The sequence below is a fragment of the Caretta caretta genome, chromosome 1 (assembly GCF_965140235.1).
Source record: "Caretta caretta isolate rCarCar2 chromosome 1, rCarCar1.hap1, whole genome shotgun sequence".
In the NCBI taxonomy this organism is placed as follows: Eukaryota; Metazoa; Chordata; order Testudines; family Cheloniidae; genus Caretta; species Caretta caretta.
The window spans coordinates 108,407,392-108,425,757 of NC_134206.1; the positions used below are offsets into that span (position 1 = coordinate 108,407,392).

General features: G+C 40.3%; 1 protein-coding gene across 3 annotated transcripts in view; it reads right to left on the bottom strand.

The window, feature by feature from the left end:
• Window positions 1-13,001: 13,001 nt before the first annotated feature.
• The window catches only part of IRS2 (insulin receptor substrate 2), a 31,798-nt gene continuing 26,433 nt past the window's right edge, over window positions 13,002-18,366 (bottom strand). For 2 of the 3 annotated variants that reach the window (XM_048855038.2, XM_048855060.2), the window contains one exon: window positions 13,002-15,362. In XM_048855038.2, the coding sequence (XP_048710995.1) occupies window positions 15,335-15,362 (28 nt within the window). In that variant the 3' untranslated portion in view covers window positions 13,002-15,334. Of the gene's footprint in view, window positions 15,363-17,399; window positions 17,578-18,366 lie in introns of all 3 variants that reach the window. The other variant, XR_007357305.2, reaches the window with a different exon arrangement.

An 18,366-nucleotide genomic window follows, 5' to 3' on the forward strand; every position in this document is an offset into this window, starting at 1 on the left:
ACTTGGGCTCCTAAGTCAATTTGGCGGTTTTGAAATTTTTTCTAGGTCATGAGGCACTTTCAGCAAGGTGCTGAACATCCTCAGCTTCCACTGACATCCGGGAGAGTTGTGAGTACAGAGCACCTGAAAGTGTTAGGCTGCAGTGCTCTGTTTCTCTGGCTTCCATTTTGACAAATTCCCACCTGCCACCATGAAGTCACCTCTCTTCTGATACCTAAATATAGAGGATAGCCCAGAATTATGACAATGAGACAGATTCTCCACTGGCATAAATGGGCACAAATCCAAAGCCTGTTAGCCTGAATTAAAGAAGCATGGTCATAAAGAACATTAACAGACATCATAGTTGGGCTCCCAAGTAAGACATCCCCACAGCTGATCAAACTGAAGCAGAACACATACATATGGCACAGGACTGACAGTATTCATGTATCTGGCATTTTCAAGATCTGGACAACAATGGTTAACTCCACACTGTGTTAATCTATTTCATTACACCACCTGATTACAGCTAAGAGAGAAAAGATCTATTTTAGGTGTTCTTGTCTTTGAATCTATACCCTGAATAATCAGGAGTATTTCCCAGGCAGAACAAATATGCAAAATCTTGTATAGATCTTAAATGTAAAGGAAGTGTAAATCCCATTATTAGCCTATTCAAGTTATGTCCATTCAGTTGACAGCTCAGTTCCCAGTGCAAGTATACCATATGTCTCAAGTTTTTTGAGATTCATCATGGTGCTTGTGCTATGGGCTTTTCTTCATACAGAGTAACCTTATAGTACACGCCTTTTGGAATGGATTTCTCAAGATGAATACTTGCAGACACCCAGTTTGTTTTAACTGTTACGTGGGAAACAACTCCATGACTTCCTTTCTTCTGCTTATTGTAGCCTTTTTGTGGTACATAAGTGTTAGCAGAGGCATCTGGGGTTCTTGCTGAAGCAATTCTGCCAGCAATGTTATGCAGGCTCCCTTTCTAAACTCACATTCCCTTGGCTTTTATGCCCTAATCTGACTGACTTGTAAATGGGCATAGAATCAACCCAACAGATGGGCATGATGGCAGGCAAGCAAGACGCTATTAATGTGCATTGTCTGAACGTAAAGAGCAGAACTGACATCAGGAATATCCAACTGGCTGCCCCATCACAAATTGATGTGACTACAGTACAGAGATTTGCCATTCATAGTCTGCTTTCACAGGAGATAAAATGTTCAGGAATAAAAATATTCATTGAAAAACTACATTGAGATGGTGACAATATACATCAATAATTTAGGGTGAAAAACATGACACAGCTGAAGGAGAATAAAGACTAGAACGAAGATGAAGAATAAAAATAGATGAGAGGATATCTTCCATAACTATGGAGCTGTCACTGGATTCTCCATAATGGCTTCTGTGATCATACAAAAGTCTAGCTTCTGTTTCTCTGAAGGCCTTCACAATATGGACCAATATCAGGGTAGGTCTAATGTATTGCAAAACAGCTCTGTAGCCTTTGGACCATATTCAGAGGACTCTGAGTGTGTTAGGGGACTGGCACTTCTAGTTACCTAGGAGGCAGCTTTTAAAAAGTTAACCACAGATGACCAGGTAGACATAGCTATTTTATATATTTTTGGAACATTTATTATTTTATTTATCAAAGTATTCTGGATTTTCTTGATAAATTAAAATGAATGTGCTAACCATCTTGGGTGTGGAACAGGCTGGAAAATACAATATTTTTATCATTCTTATATTTCTATTCATAAAAACTGTTTTGGACTCTATCAATCAAATTAGATTAGGAAAGACCACAATATGTCACCACGTAATGGTTTGCTACCTTAAAAATAGAGCAAACAGACATGATAATTAGATGAGCCTTTCTTCTTGTCAAGGGAGCCACTCAATTAGGATTTTTCTGTCCCGCATGAGGAAATGTTGTTGATATAAATATTAGAAGTCAGAGTACTGTGGCTGCATAGCAAAAGGAGCTTTATCACAGAGCCTTTTATTGATAGTGCACTGCACTTAAATATAATTCTTTCTTAATTTATTCATCAGCACTCTCTCAAAATCTGATGCTGAATGTATTTGTGAAAATAATTAAAACAATTTCTTCCCAAGATGAAGAAGATGGGCTGGGGTAGGGGGTTGGGGTGCAGGCTCTGGGAGGGAATTTGGATGAAGGAGTGAGTTCTGGGCTAGGACAGGGTTGCAGGAGGGGATGATGGGTGCAGGCTCTATCTCGGAGGCGCTTACCTCGGGCGGCTCCCTGGCGGCAGCACAGCGGGATTAAGGCAGGCTCCCTACCTGACCTGGCCCCACACCGCTCCCGGAAGTGGCCAACAGGGGGCTCCACACACTGCCCGTGCCCACAAGTGCCGCTCCCTGAAGCTCCCATTGGCCGCAGTTCCCAGCTAGCAGGGGAGGGTGGTGGAGAGAGCAGCCAGTGATGGTGGGGGGAGGGGGGGGTGAAGAGAAGTGGGGGGTGGGGCCTCAATGGAAAGAGGTAGAGCAAGGGGCGGGGCCTTGGGGGAAGATGTGGAGCCAGGGGAGGGTCCGGCGCTCAGTGTCCGGTTTTCACAAATTAGAAAGCTGGCCACCCTAATGTTGCATACTGCACAAACCATTACTTCCTGCTCTAAAACAAATCCATAGCCCAGAGTGGGCAAATGCAGTCCTTTTGATACTTGCACATCTGGGAAGTTTGTAGACAAAACCATGGAGAACGTTTTTCAGAAAACCACTAGACAGAAAGAAAGAGTCCTGCTATTTTTATTGCCAAGTCATCATTACACAACAGTTTTGTGCCCTCTGCAGGTAAAACGATAATATAGGTAAAGGTTTTGCAAACTACTAGAATCTGATAATCGCTTATTACTGTATTTGACTAGCCTTTCAGGCCTTATCTACACTAGCAAAAATCAGACCTGTAATTCTCCACAAGAGCAGCTCCACTGGCTATAGCAACAGTGTAAGTGTTCTACAAGTATGTCAGTCTAAACCTGCTCAGGCGATCATGTTTTCATGAGCCGGGGTGGAAATGCCTTGGCCCAGTCTACAGCATTAGTGCTTGTACTGCTGCTAGTCCTATTACAGTGTCACCATGACTGGCAGTTACTGAGATAAAAAGCACTAATTCTGCCAAAGTAAACAGGGCTTTAGAGAAAGCTGGAGGGTAGAATCAATGACGGTGGGTTTACTTCTGTTCTCGGTCACAACCATGTAATGTCATTGATTTCAACAACTATAAGCAAAACTTGGCCCAGTGATTTACAAATAAAAAACCCTTAGGCTATGTCCACACTAGAGACCTTACAGTGGTACAGCTGTGTGTCGCTGTAAGATCTCTCGTGTAGCTGCTCTATGCCAACAGGAGAGCTCTCCTGTTGATATAATTAACACCCCCCACCCAACAAGCGGCGTTAGCTGTGTCGATGGGAGAAGCTCTCCCATTGACATAGTGCTGTCTACACCAACACTTATGCCGGCTAAACTTATGTTGCTCGGGGTGTGTGTGTGTTTTTTTCACACCCCTGAGTGACATAAGTTTTGCTGACATAACTGGTAGTGTAGACATGGCTTTAGAGAACAAGCAATAAATTAGAGAGACAAGGTGAGTGAGGTAATATCTTTGATTGGACCAACTTCTGTTGGAGAGAGAGACAAGCTTTTGAACTACACAGAGCTCTTTTTCAGGTCTGGGAAAGCTACTGTGAGGGTCAAAGCTAAATATAAAATTGAACAGATACAATATGTGTTGAGCTAAGGGATCGTTCAAGGTGAAGTGGCCCATTAACACTCCTGCAGTCATAGGACAAAAAAGGAGGTTAGAGGGTTACAGATTGTTGTAATAAGCCATAAAACCAGTGTCTTTATTAAGACCATAGAATCATAGAATATCAGGGTTGGAAGAGACCTCAGGAGGTCATCTAGTCTAATCCCCTGCTCAAAGCAGGACCAACACCAACTAAATCATCCGAGCCAAGGCTTTGTCAAGCCGGGCCTTAAAAACCTCTAAGAATGGAGATTCCACCACCTCCCTAGGTAACCCATTCCAGTGTTTCACCTCCCACCTAGTGAAACAGTGTTTCCTAATATCCAACCTAGACCTCTCCACTGCCACTTGAGACCATCGCTTCTTGTTCTGTCATCTTCCACCACTGAGAACAGTTATTTATTTTTTCATAAATAATGCCCAATGTGTTTCTCCCAGTTGGCGCACACCCAAAAGCAACTTTCCGTTTTCCAAACAAATGCCTCCTCTTTCACGGTGTTACAACATACATTTAATCTAAAAAAGCTGCCTTTACCACCGCCATTTGAGTGGGGCATCTATGCCAACAAAAAAACATGTTATGCTATGTTACTAATAAAGCCAAAGCCACTACTGGCTAGTGTATGCGATTGTTGCGGTCCTAACAGTTTTGTGCATGCTGTATTTCTGTTTATGTAAAAAACCAACAGTAACCCTTGCCCAGTGACTTAAAGGAAAGGTAAAAACCTAAGTAGTAACCCCTCACAACAAAATGTTGATTTAGGGTCAAGGGGGGGAATGTCACACCCCCATAGTGCCCCCCCCCAGGGGGTTCCCTGGGAAGGCAGATCAGCACTGTATGTTGCTAACGCTGTTGTAGGCATTGCAAAGTCTTCTGGGAAGGGTTAAAGGTGTGAGTGTGGATAAAAGGTTCTCCACCAAAACTGTGACAGATTTTTGTTACCAATTTGCCTGAGGCATCAGGTGATAAGGCTGAGGCGACACAATCGTTGTGGGGGGAGGGGGGAGATGACGGAGTACATCAAGCAACTGAGTTTTAAAGCTTTATTGATAAAATAATAAAATAACAGCGGAGAGTAATGGGTGCTTCCCATGTTACTCAGAGGAAGGAAGAAAGAAAGTGTTAGTGCCCCAACCCCTAGTCCACTTTTATACTTACACCTGCACTACCTGAGGCTGGCCAGGCCTGGGTGTAACGTAAGAAGAAGAGGGGGAGGGGTTGACGGGAATTCTGTCCTGTGCGCACAGGTTGTTTAGGGTCCGCTGCCAATCTTCAATTTGCTTTAGCTTTTGGGAGGGTTTTAAACCTTAGGGTTTTTGGGGGGCGTTTTGGTTTGGGACTTCTGCCCCCCCATGCTTTTTGTACCAGTTCGAGCTGGCCTTTTGTGGATTTTTTGTTTTTTTTAAAACATCCTGGCTTTAGGGATGCTACACTAGTTGTTGGGTTTTTGTTGTTGTTGTTGGCCTTTACTGTTTTGCTTGGTTTTGCGGCCGCTGCAGGTTTTTGCAGTTGAATTTTTTTTTTGCGGCTGGTCGGAGTTGGAATCCAGGCTCCCCCCCCCCCCCCCCCGTGCTTCCCCCCCATCTTTCTTGCCAGGCCGCCGAGCGTCACTTGTGTGCTGTGGCCTTGAGCTGGAGCCAGCGTCTTATCTTTGGACCGAGCTAGCCGAAGTTTTGAGTTAACTTGCTCTCTTCCTTCCTTTTTGGCCTTTTGCAACCTGCAAAGGAACCTTTTACTCCTTCCTTAGTGCAGGACTCTGCACTTGTCGTTGCTGAACCTGATCAGATTTCTTTTGGCCCAATCCTCCAATTTGTCTAGGTCACTCTGAACCCTATCCCTACCCCTCCAGTGTATCTACCTCTCCCCCCAGTTTAGTGTCATCTGCAAACTTGCTGAGGGTGCAATTAATCCCATCATCCAGATCACTGATAAAGATGTTGAACAAACCGTGACTTTCAGTGTCTAGCAAAGTTATGAATTTAAGCTCCCACTCCCAGGTTCATCTTTTGAAAGTGTTGTGCAGGTTTCCTTTGAGGATGAGGACTGATAGGTCAGATATAGAGCGATCACTTTGTGAACAGTGTTCACCCACAGCTGATAGGGGGTTTTTCTCTTATTTTCCTGTGTGAGTTCATTTGAGAGCATAGTGATTGTCTGGTTTCACCCACACAATTGTTATTGGGGCAATTTTTGCATCAGATGAGGTACACCGCAAGTTGTGAAAGGCATGTGTAGGACCCATGGATCTAGAAAGGTGTGTTGTGGGAGGTGTTGATCATTGTAGCAGTGGAGATATGTCTGCAAGGGTGTTAACGGGCCACTTCACTTTGAATGGTATCTGAGCGAGTTTCCGATACCTGAAGAAGAACTCTGTGTAGCTCGAAAGCTTGTCTCTCAGGGCTAGTCTATGCTGGCAATGCTAAAGAGCTGCCACGGGTGTGCTTTAACGTGGCTTGTGTGGTCACAGCGCAGCGCTGGGAGAGAGCTCTCCCAGTGCTCTAAAAAAACCCATCTCCATGAGGGGTGTAGCTACCAGTGCTGGGGCACTGTTTACACGGGCGCTTTACAGTGCTGAAACTTGCTGCGCTCTGGGGGGTGTTTTTCATACCCCTGAGCGAGAAAATTGCAGTGCTGTAAATTGCAGGTGTAGACAAGCCCTCACTAACAGAAGTTTGTCCAATAAAAGATATTACCTCGCCCGCCCTCTGTCTCTCTAATATCCCGGGTTGGACATGGCTACAACACTGCATAGAAGCAATAAATTACTTATTTTTAAAACAAACAATCAAAAAGTCACCAATATAATAGTGATAAAACCAACACATCACCTACCCCCCATGTACTAGTAAATCAAAATTGCTTACACAGTATAAATGATACCAAAATAAACTAGAAAAGAAAAATATTAATAAATTTTATTTTAAGAGGTAAACAAACTCTTGGTTTCTTGCTAAGACATTGAAATTAAGCAAGGGATCCTAGAAAGCACAGCAAACCAGCTGATAAAGCCGCTTTAGTGCTGTAAATGAGGCAGACACAATCTAAATGATTGCTGTGTGACACACATTAGCAGCAAGTGACCTGCCTTGGAGCTGCACACAGCAGGGGAAGCTATATATGCAGCCTTGTCTTTTCTCTCTGCTAGACTAGAACTGTAAGTGGCTGGTTTTACTTTAGCAGTTTCCTTTGAGGAATGCACTAAAAATACCTCATGGATTCTTTGCTTGCCCTTTCAGTGGGTAGAGCACAGTGGCAGAAAAAATTTTTAGTGGAGGTAGAGTTTGATATTTTGTGACAAACCCTACTAATACAGCTCATTTAAGAGCAAGCGTCTTGAGGTGAAACAAACGGACGATGCATGCCATTATCTCTTGAATCTCAGTGGCTGGAAAGCATGGGGTTTGTTTATATTATGCTTCTGTATCCACCAAAATACAGGCTAAAGGGGTTTCTTGTATAATGATGCATTCCACTCAATCGTTAGCCAGGCGTTTTATTTCCTCTATGGAAAGGTTCATGAAAAATCTAAAATACAATATAGGGGATATTAAAAAACAAACACACACACTTTCTTTATCCAAATTGTTCACACCATAGTACCACCTTTCAAATTAATGCAGTTAGCAGTTCAAAAAGACCTTTACGAATATTCTCACCCATGTACAACATACTAAATCTGATTCAAATGTACTAATGTGATGCACTAAATGAATATACTAATAGAGATGCCACAAGAAGTACTTTAGTTCTGAGGCATGAAGGTAAGTACTGTACTCTAAGAGGTGTCAAGACTTAGGGGTCTGTTGTGAATTTCATGTATACAATATAATTTTTTTCCTGTGGATCGTCTATTTAAGGGGATAAGTACAAGAGAGTTACATTGGGATTGGCAAAAAAGAACACCCAAAATACATGACATTCTCTACACTGACACCTGCCAAGATGTACCTGGCTGCACATGTGACTATGGATGTCATGTGCAGAATCAAGTCTAATTAGGCGCTTTGCATAATATTCACCAACAAAGAGGGAGCTTTCTCCACCATGATTCTGTCATGGTGGAGAAGACAGGAACTGGTTAGTTCAACAACTGCTTGGGAGAACTTTACCAACAGAGTGCTCATCTCGCTAACAACATCCCATATACTGACAAGGCACCTTGCTACTTTATGTGCCAAGATTAAGAAAATAAGATACAGTCATCAAAAGATAGGTTAACTGGGGCTAATAATCACTAGCAGTACTGGTTAATCTATGGCAATAGAGTGCTGAAGGAAAATCCAAAGAGACATATGGTTTCTGAACATTACCACCAATCTGTAATCCTGTAGGCTGGACAGTGAGGAGTGCAGGTATAAATGGGCAATGGGGTACTCCTTGTACTGTGTCCACAACACAACAACAAAAACAACTAGTGGAAAGAATAAAGCATGCATGTTTTACCATGGGGATGATGTATTATCTTGTGTTTCTTTGAAGTATTCTTAAACGTGCCTTGCCATATCTGCTGACTCCTGTGATTTCTAGCTAGGGAAGCTGAATCCTCCATTGTCCTTCTTTCTTTAGAATTGACGGATCCTGGGTTTTGTTGCCTTGCAAGATAAATGAAGCACAGATATGGTTCAATTCTCTCCTATGCCCAGTTAAAACAATTACTGGTAAAACCTGAAGAGAGTTAATGCAACCAACAGAGATAAAAAGAGGTTATGTCACCTTGGAAGGCTTAATCCTAAAATTCAATGAAAGCAGACTACCTTCAACATTCTCACTTTCAAAAAATCAGGTGAAATTTGAATTCTCATATATCTAAAATCTTTAAGGACCATCTAGAATGGAAGTTACTATTGGATTGCTTTATCAATTCATTGGCTAAATGCATTGCTGGAGTTTTGGCCACGTTGACATGGCAATTCCTTGATTGCTGCGCTGAAACATTGAACAGAACTGCCAATTTCATGCAGGTGCACCAGAGAATCATATAAAAACAGTGCAGCTTTGGAGACAATGGACAGCCATGTCAGGTTCTGCATCTTGACGCAAAAGGTTCTGAGTATATCCCGTTTAAGAACAAGGATACTTAGAGACTTTTGATGTGTAATGGAATAGTGTGACAGAAGAAATAAATCACTGGCTGAAGTTAATTTTCTCACTTATTTCAAAAAGGTCACCCCATAACACACAACGAAAAACCTTTTCTTCATCTATGGATTAAAAAAAAACCCAACTTCTTCTGGGTCAGATCTTCAGTTAGAGTAAATCAGCGTAACTCCAGTGGACTTTTACTGATTTATGCCAGCTCAGGATATGGCCCTCAGGGTTTACCCTTTTGCAGCAGTGTATGATATTTAGAGTTCTGCTGACTTGTGCTTTGTTGATCTGCCACATAGAAAGATGAATATGAAGGAATGATGGCAAGATCAATGACAGGTGTTTGGCAAGACAGGTGTTTCACAAGTATATTGCTGTACAGGTTAATTTGCAAAATTGCTTTACCACCCTCTGTTACTTGTCCTTTTTCAGTGCTTGCCTCTTGACATGCATTTGGAAGTTTGCCTTGTCCTGGAAAATGCTGAAACACCTGGAGGATACAATGAGAAAGGACCTCCCTGAAGGTTTTATAAAATTCACCACTAAGACCAGTGGAATGCAGGTAGTCCCACTATTGTAGGTAGTCCCACTATTAGTTTCCAAGTCATTTACTCACATTTCATCTTTGAACTGGAATTTGTGTTCTTCTGTAATTTGTTCGAGGCCTAGTTTTCTTTAAAAACAACCACCCCCAAACCAAAAAAACCCTGCATTTGTGCTATGCTGGAATTTCCTATTGAGAATGACAAGGTTTCAGAGTAGCAGCCATGTTAGTCTATATCCGCAAAAAAGAAAAGGAGTATTTGTGGCACCTTAGAGACTAACCAATTTATTTGAGCATAAATTTTAGCTGTAGCTCACGAAAGCTTATGCTCAAATAAATTTGTTAGTCTCTAAGGTGCCACAAATACTCCTTTCCTATTGGGGGAATGACATTCTTAAAAATCTGAGGAAAGGCTGTCATAACACTTACCCTTTTTTGTTATCATGTATAATTGCTAGTGCTGAATTAAAAGTATGGAACGGTCAGCTTTATTTGGCTAACAGTTGCTTACCTCTATTACCAAATTCAGAGAAGGTGGTTGAACATAGGAGCTGAACTTTAGTTGAGAGTAAGTAATCTAACTGAATTGAGGTCTCTTGAATATCTGCTTCCAAGTCAGGTTGTCAAAGACTGATGTTGTAGAGACTTTAATTTCTTTTCCAATAGCTGCTCTGTCAAAGTGGATTTTTTAGATCATGTAATGTATTTCATTACCATACCTTTAATGCATGCCTTTAAGGCATCCCAGAAAATGTCTGGGGAGACTCTACCATTGTCATTTAGTTCAAAACATTGTCAAGGAAACTAGTACAGCATTTGGGAGGGGATATTATTTTTAAAAGGAATTAGGAGGATTTGGACAAGTGTTAACTAACTTTAACTTCATTCACTGGATGAAGACTGTGGGCCAGATTCTCAGGCCTGCGACACTCTCTTCAAGCCACTCAGGTAGCTCAAAAGAAGTGGAAACCGGATGTAACTCCTCAGCTGGGAAATATCCCTGCTGTAATGGACCACAAGTAGCTATACAGCTGGTGTAGCCACAAACCCCTAAGCAGAGAAAATGTTCAGGGTGAAGAGAGGCAGAGAAGATTTGTAGCCAAAGTCCAATCCTCTCCAGTTATACCCAGCTGGCAAATAGCCCCTCAGGGACTGTTGTCACATAGTGCAATTAAGAGTGGTGCCTAGGCAGCTCTGAACTAGCTGGGTCAGAGAATCAGGGGGACATAACCAGCTCCTTGACAGATTCCCACTGTGTGTGCTCAGCAGAAACTAAGCACAGCAGAGAATCTGGCCCTGGGTGTCTATACTGATTTTATGGACTATGCCCATAGTCCATAAAAGTGGAAGGGGCTTCTCTTCAATGGCTCTGCTTCTTCCTTGCTGAGCATTCTCAGAGGCTGGAGTAGTTCTTCCAAGGATGCTGACATGGTGAGTTTCACAAGGTTCCATCTTCCCTCCCTTTTGGTTCCATACATATGGTATCATTAGAAAGGTTAGAAGGACGAGCTGCGGTGCTTACAGTATTCTGATGAAATCCAGCTCTATTCTCTCTCTCACCTGACCCTGCCAGTGCCGCTGAATACCTGGGCCAGCATTTGTGTGGGGATGTTGGGGTATGGATCAGCACTCGCTGGCTGAACCTCAACTCACATAAGGCTGAGATGATGCTTCTAGGTGAGAAGACATGACTGGAAATTATAGCAGGTTATCTTTTGGGGAGCGTACCCACTATTTGTAACTCTTGTTCACCATTTGGGGGTTGTATTGGAACTCCAGTTGCTACTGGAGGCTTTCATTTGCTTGCAGACGTTGCTATCATGATCCCTGCCTTGGCCACCTCAAAAATGGGTTGCTCTAACATGCTCTAGCTGAGGCGAAGGCAATGGCCTATTTCATAAGGGGTATGTCTTGCCAGGAGGACACTACAGCTACAGAATCCGTATTAGCTGGCTAATGGTTTCCAGATGGAGCTTAAGGAGTTATTTCTTTTAACCTATAAAGCTCTAAATGGCTTGGGACCTGCTTACTTGGGAGAGAGTGAGAGTCCCCAGGCCATACTGCCACCATGCTGGAGTCTCTTCAGTTGAAGAGAGGGAGTGCTCAGTGAAATGTTCTCTGAGATGGGCCTTCAGGCTTTGGACCCTTTTTCCACCCTTAGTGTGAACCAGCCCATGTTTGACTTTCAGGGCATGCTCTGTTTACTTAGACTTTGGGGGAAGGAGGGGCGGAAGGGCAAGCTGGGAACTGACATTTGTCAAGGAGGAGAGTTCTGGTTTGCTGGGGAATGCTGGCGGGTTAGCTGCTAGGTTTTAAAGCAGCTAGTTTGACGTGATTGATATTTTTTATAACTACATCTAAGGCACATAGAGATAGGTACTTGTTTGAATATTGTATTAGAAGTCTGAATCCAAGCAGAAAGCAAGGTCCAGGGCCTTGGAGTTCTCACCCTGTACTGGTTAAAGTTGCAGGTTCTCACCCTGTGTGGTTAAAGCTCTGCAGTGAGACTAGAAATCTAGGTTCATTTCCTAGTTCCACTAGATTGCCCTCACCTTGGGCAAGTCAGAGTCTCTTTGTGCCTCAGCTCTCCTCTGTAAAATGGGGATAAGTTTTTCCTTTCTCCCTTTACTTGTCTATATTTGGTTTGTAAGCTCCTGAGGACGGAGACAATTTCTCAGTAAGTATATGTACAGTGCCTAGCATAATGGAGCACTGATCTCAGTCAGTTTCTCTAGACATGACTGTAATACAATAAATAACCAAGAATGTCCTGCCACAAGCCCCTTGCTATTTATGGGTCAGAGCATCATAGCAGGCACCTTTCCAATCCTTCATGCTCCCACCTGCCCCCAAACATGTGCTAGCTGTAATCCCCTCAGACTGCTCCCTCCATACCAGTCTGCACAACATAGAAGAGACTACGTAGAGCACAGCCATTATTTGGCTGCATAATACTGGAGAACAGAAACCAAGGACAGCCAGTACTGCCAGAGTGGGGAGTCTCTTACCGTGTTCCAAAGCCCCTGCATGCAAGAGAGCAAAGAGACCAGTTCTAGATAATGTTTTATATTCATTGACCACACGTGTAGACAACTACATGAGGGGTATAGCAGAGGATAATCAGCGTATGTCTGCTCCTAAAAGGAAACATGTGGAGGGGCTCCCATAGTTCACCACCTTCCAGTGAGCCTCATCCTCTTTGAGCATTAACAGAGCGCTCAAGGGTTACATGCAAAGTTAAAACATTCCCTTCTTGCAAATTAGTATGTGTTCAGTTGCTTTGAAAATGTTTCACAACTTAATCAGATTATAATAGGAGTTAAAAACTAAAGGCCCTAACTTACACTTCTGCTGAGGGCAAAATTTGTTCCTTAAAAAGATACTATTTTTTTTAAAAAACCTGTATAATTCTAAAAAAAAATGACTAAAAGTCATTTACTGATTTTCATAGTTATTATTTCTGTTAACAGAAAGGCAAGTGAGTGTCTGTAGAGCAGTAAGATTTAATCATAGAAAGGTTGATTCACGCTAAAGGAACAAGAATAAAGTGGTTTTATCCCAACAAAAACCCTGCAGAAAGCAGGCCCTCAAAGACTTTATTCCTTTAATAAATAATTATTTTATTGCATATGGCTATTAAGGAGAGCATCCATGATCAATACAGACTAAATACAATACACTACTCTAGTTCCATTTATTCTCGTCTCCAGCAGCATCACATTTATCCTTATATACAGCGTGTACATTGGAAGACACAGCAAGATAAGTTAAGTCTCTTGTCATATCACAATAGCAAGAAATATATTTAACATCTTGATATCCATAAACAATACGTAACCAAAATGAAAACACTGCTTAATAACTATAGAGGTTATATAGCAAAAAATATTTTAAATTTAAGGTAAATCAGGCAAAATGTACAAAGACCCAATATACATTGTGAAGTTTTAGCAAACATAACATTTATACATTTTGGTTCCATTCTGTAAACTAAATCAAGAATATTGCATATGCCTTTTGTGAAATATACAGGATAGAGGAGAACTAAGTACATCATCAAGTTTTTTTTTTAAGTTGCTGTATGAATATTAACCATTTGTTATAGTGGCATGATTTTACAATTGGTACAGAAGGATACTTCAAAATAGAAGTAAAAACATTGCATTCAGCAGGTACCACATTCAGTGCTATTGTTAGGGGGCAGGGGGTTCATAGAGCAAACGTCAATAATTGTATTTGTTTCAGTTTCAGAACTGAACAAGTACTAACTTAGAACATTTTAGAAACATTTAACGGGCTTTAAAAAAACAAATAAGCACATTTAAATTGATCTTAGACCAATATTGTACAGCCTATGCATTGCTGTGTTGCGAGACCCCTGAAAATTACACAGGGGAAAAAAAATTACACCCTGTGTTGCGGGGTGGAAAAGGAATTAGTTTACATTCATCTTTGTCTTGTAATACAATCCTGTGTTCTAAAAGTTCAGCATGTAAGCAGGAAGACTTTGCATTGCCATTATATTTGTAAGACATTGACTCTTGTCTTCCTCAAAAGAAAAATATATAGAGATATATATAATGCATTCTGTTTATAGTGATGTATAGGTTCTCCACTTATCACAGAGAATTAAAGAGAAAAAAAATCACACACAACTCAGATGACTTAGTGTAATACTTACATGACTACCAGAGCAGGCACTGGGGAGGTACCCTTAAAAACCAATTGTATATGAACTCTTCATTAAATTTATCAAAGGAGCAACAAGGTGGCAGATCATTCTGCTAGTCTGGTGCAACAACTGTAGGCCACCACACATCACTAGTATTTTCAGAATACTGAAAATGTTAAAAAACATGGGCATCCTTGTAAAGAACTCTGGCTAACTGACTGCAACTTTCATTTTTCCCTTTAATGATGCCTTTAGCTGGAATGCTACTTTTCTGGTCAGAGGCAAATATTAGGACTTTCTGGATGGCATAGTAATATATTAGAATTAACATTTCAATCTGCCCAATACTTATTATCATCATCCTTGCATGCCTGTGTGGATTTTTGGTTAGGAGACATGCAGCGAAGATCAGGGTTAATTGACAAGTATGAGTTTGTAAATAGCAGAAAAGGCTTTTGCAATTTGAAGTACCTACATAAACACCTACTTAGAGAGGATTAAACAAGTGTCAAAGGTAAAAAGAGATACCCTCCAATGCAGTTTGATTATTTTAACTTACGTTGCTTAAGTTACACCCTTTATAACTATTTGGAATCTTCCGTCAAAGTCCAATCCACAAAGTTTCATTTCATTTTAGACTTTTCAGTGCCCACATTGGGCTTTGTCTGATAAGTAAACACTGCAGCTAGTGATTTAGAAGCAACCAGCAGCTGTATACTTTAAAAAGTTAAGTAAGGCTGAAGACTGTTCTTGAGAGATACTCAGCATAGTGATAAAGGAGGTCCTGTTATACACCAACAATACAAATCCGGCTTTACTTTGAACTGAGGTAGTACCGTGGTAGGCTTGAATTTATGCCAGTAAATACCAGATTTTACTGCTTTTGCAGGTGTTTGCAGAATCCCTTAATATGCTGAAGAATAAATACAGTGAGTCTTTGCAGAAAAAGGAAATGAAGGCATTGGCCATAAGTTAAAGAGGCCGGTTGAAAAGTTCCGAATTTCTAGAGAATATCTTGAATAAAGTCTGTCAAAACAGCAGCACAATGATACTGTAGATGTCAATGACAGGAAATGAGTGAGGCAGGTTGCTCTCCCTTCCTTGCTGATTTGTTGTCCAGTACAGTCCATAACTGTTTTGAAAATTAAGCAACCTTTCCGACCAACAACAAAAAATAAAGTAAACCTTAAGCAGCTTCGATTTAAAAAAACATTAGCCAAGCAGCTTCTTTCAATGTTGTACTCTGTTGTTTGAGGTCATGGTGATAAAACTAACTCCTTCACTCTGGAGGGGAAAACAAAATGAAACAAGTCAATAAATACTGTTACACAAATCAAGTTACTGATTTAAAAACCATCAAGAGATTGTTTTACCTTTATGTCAGGCTTTAATGACAACAAAAGTATCATCGAAATGAAAATTACCTATAAAAATATGCTTGCATATCTTGCATGGGATTACACAGAGGAAAAGGGGATAAGGCATGTTTTCTAACCTACTACTATTTTGTTTTTATGACTACCAATAATAACTGTTCAAGACATCAAACGAGATTTGGGGAGGAAAATGGGAGAGGAAATAGCAAAAATTCCTCCCTCCTTCCCCCCCCCCCCCTCCTTCTGAACAGCACTGGTTTGTATTAATAGCAAGGTACAAGTTCTAGAAAATATATAGAAACAAAAGTTTTCCATCTAGTTGGAAGCTAATTGGTGGAGTCTACTTCCAGACAGTGAGAAACAAGACTATTCAGACACTATTTTGTACGAAGGGCAAATCTTCTCAAAAGATAAATGAGTATATAATGGATAATCATATGAATTAATTATTTCAGTTACTAAGAAATCTACTGTACATGACGAAGACCAAAAACTCTGTAGCTGGAAAGGAAAATGGCCAACCTGCCCAATCCCCAAACAAAACAAAACAAACTTATCTTCCTCTTTATCTTTCACAGAATGAATGGCTGTTGCCTAAACAGCTGCCTGAAACAGCCAACCAAAATTATATCGTATATTTTTTTAAAATCCCATTTTATTTTATGCTGTTTTAAAGAATCTAGCTGAACTGTGTCAGGTTCTTTTACTATAAAGAAATAATGAAAGATATGTACCACTCAAACACAGCAACACTGTCATATTTCTTAACTCACAACTTTAGGAGGTTTCTTATTGTGGCTGTTAAAAAAACAAAAAACATTTCCTTGATGTGTCACTTTAAATATAAATTGTTCTTAGCTTGTTATTATTTATAGTAGCTGAGCATATATAACAATTAACAGAAATCAGAGACCTTGTAAATTCTACATGCAAACAAAATAGTGTATGCGTAGCACAAGATCAGATAATATGAATGCAAAATTGTATTCACATTAGGTTCTCCTTATGGTGCCTGTTTTTTTAAATTTATTTTTAGTTTTAAAACTTAGTTTTAAAAGCTCAGAGGAATCTGTAGTTTGAAGGTGAACTGCAAATTTTTTGCCAAAAATTAAAGGGTGCTTGCACATTGCCAGGAAGGAACAATTATATAGCTGTTCAGAAAAACAGGCCTGGATCTAGCAATCCCAAAGGCAAAAAAAATCTATGTTAGCTTTCCTGAGTATTGACATAAGATCAAGGACGTAGTTGTCAGTGTACTTTATCATGTATTTATTAATTTCGGCATGTAAAATCAAATTCAAAGCCAATGCATAACAAGTTATACATGAAACCTGGATAATTAACAAAAATGTAAATACTGTATAGTATTCATATAATTGGATTTTCTCTGTATTGATTCCTGATTAATCAAACACCACGGCTTGTTACAAAAGTACACAGATCAAAGGCTGACACATCTTTCGAATATGGTGTGGAAACCTACTTTCACCAATTTTATCCAAGAAAAAAGTGACCTGTTGAAATCAATGGGAACTACTGAGTGCTCAGCCCTTTTGAAAGTCAGGATTCTTTTTTAGGTGTCCAGATACGGACTTGGAGCCTAAGTTTATGCCCCCATATTCAAAAATTTTGACCTCTGCTTCGAACCTTAAAAAAGCCTAGTACAGTCTAGCTTCTAAACACAAACAAAACAAACCCACACACGTTCTTACTATGGAGGAAGAAGAGCAATCTGGGTGTGGATTACAAATTTTAGAAGGGACATGCAAATTAACGATTGGCACATACAGGATAAGTGAGGAGCTCTTATTTACACTCTCTCATAGTACAAGAACAAGGAAACTTTAAATTGAAAGATAAAAATGATTTTTTTAATATCATGCATAATTAACCTGTGGAACTCATAGCCACAAGAAAATGTTATGATCAAAGTGTAATAGCTCACCTTCAGGGTCTTGTAAGCAAAGATGTTCACAGACGTTATTAAATAAAGTAAATGGGTGTATTAAGAATCCACATGAAGCTACTCTGAGTCAAAAGAGTCACTTCTTGGGATAGGGCACAAGGGTCTGATCAGATGCTTCTGCAAAGAGACTGTCTTTCATGCTGTTTTGTTCCTACTGCTGTTTAGGGAAGCAAGAAGTGTTATGTGTACACTTTGTAAATAAACAAACTATGCTAAAAAATAGCACGACTCTGTCATTGATCTCTTATCTGAGTAGAAAACATCCTGCCAGGCCTGAATTTTGGCTACTCCTTGTCAAGGCAACAATATAATTAAGGCCAATAGCTTAAAAGGATTCAAAATGTCTACAGCCTATATGGATAAGAAGAATATCCCTGGTTACAGTAGTTAGGAATTTTGTACACAAAGGAGCATAAACACTCATATTTCAGGATATATGTACACCAATGATGAAGAAACTTCTGCTTTGGGCAGAGTATTCCAAAAAATTGTCCATGAGTTTTCTCGCATCTTCCTCTGAAGCATCTAGAACTAGCTGCTTCCAGACACCAGATGCTGGTCTAAGTGGTCAGATCGAATACAGCAGCTGCTGTTAAGAGCTAGAAGTTATCACTGTCTAGATTTTGTAATACTTGAAAAAAATATTGCTTTTAAATTATTTTGTACTTTTTAATAAACCTTTGTAAACTTCAGTTTAGTTTACATGTATTAAGGAATATCATAATGCAAACAGCGAGTAAGCTGTATATATCTGATTGCCCTGTTAAGGATGCTTACTTAAAAGCATATTTAGGAATTTGACCCATAAGAAACTGTACTTGTACAATGATCTGAAGTGCTTGTAGGCCCTGATTCAACAAGGTACTTAAACGTGGCTAATGATTCTACTCACATGCTTAAAGTTGGGCACATGCTTAAGTACGTTGTTCAACTGGGGTCTTAAGGC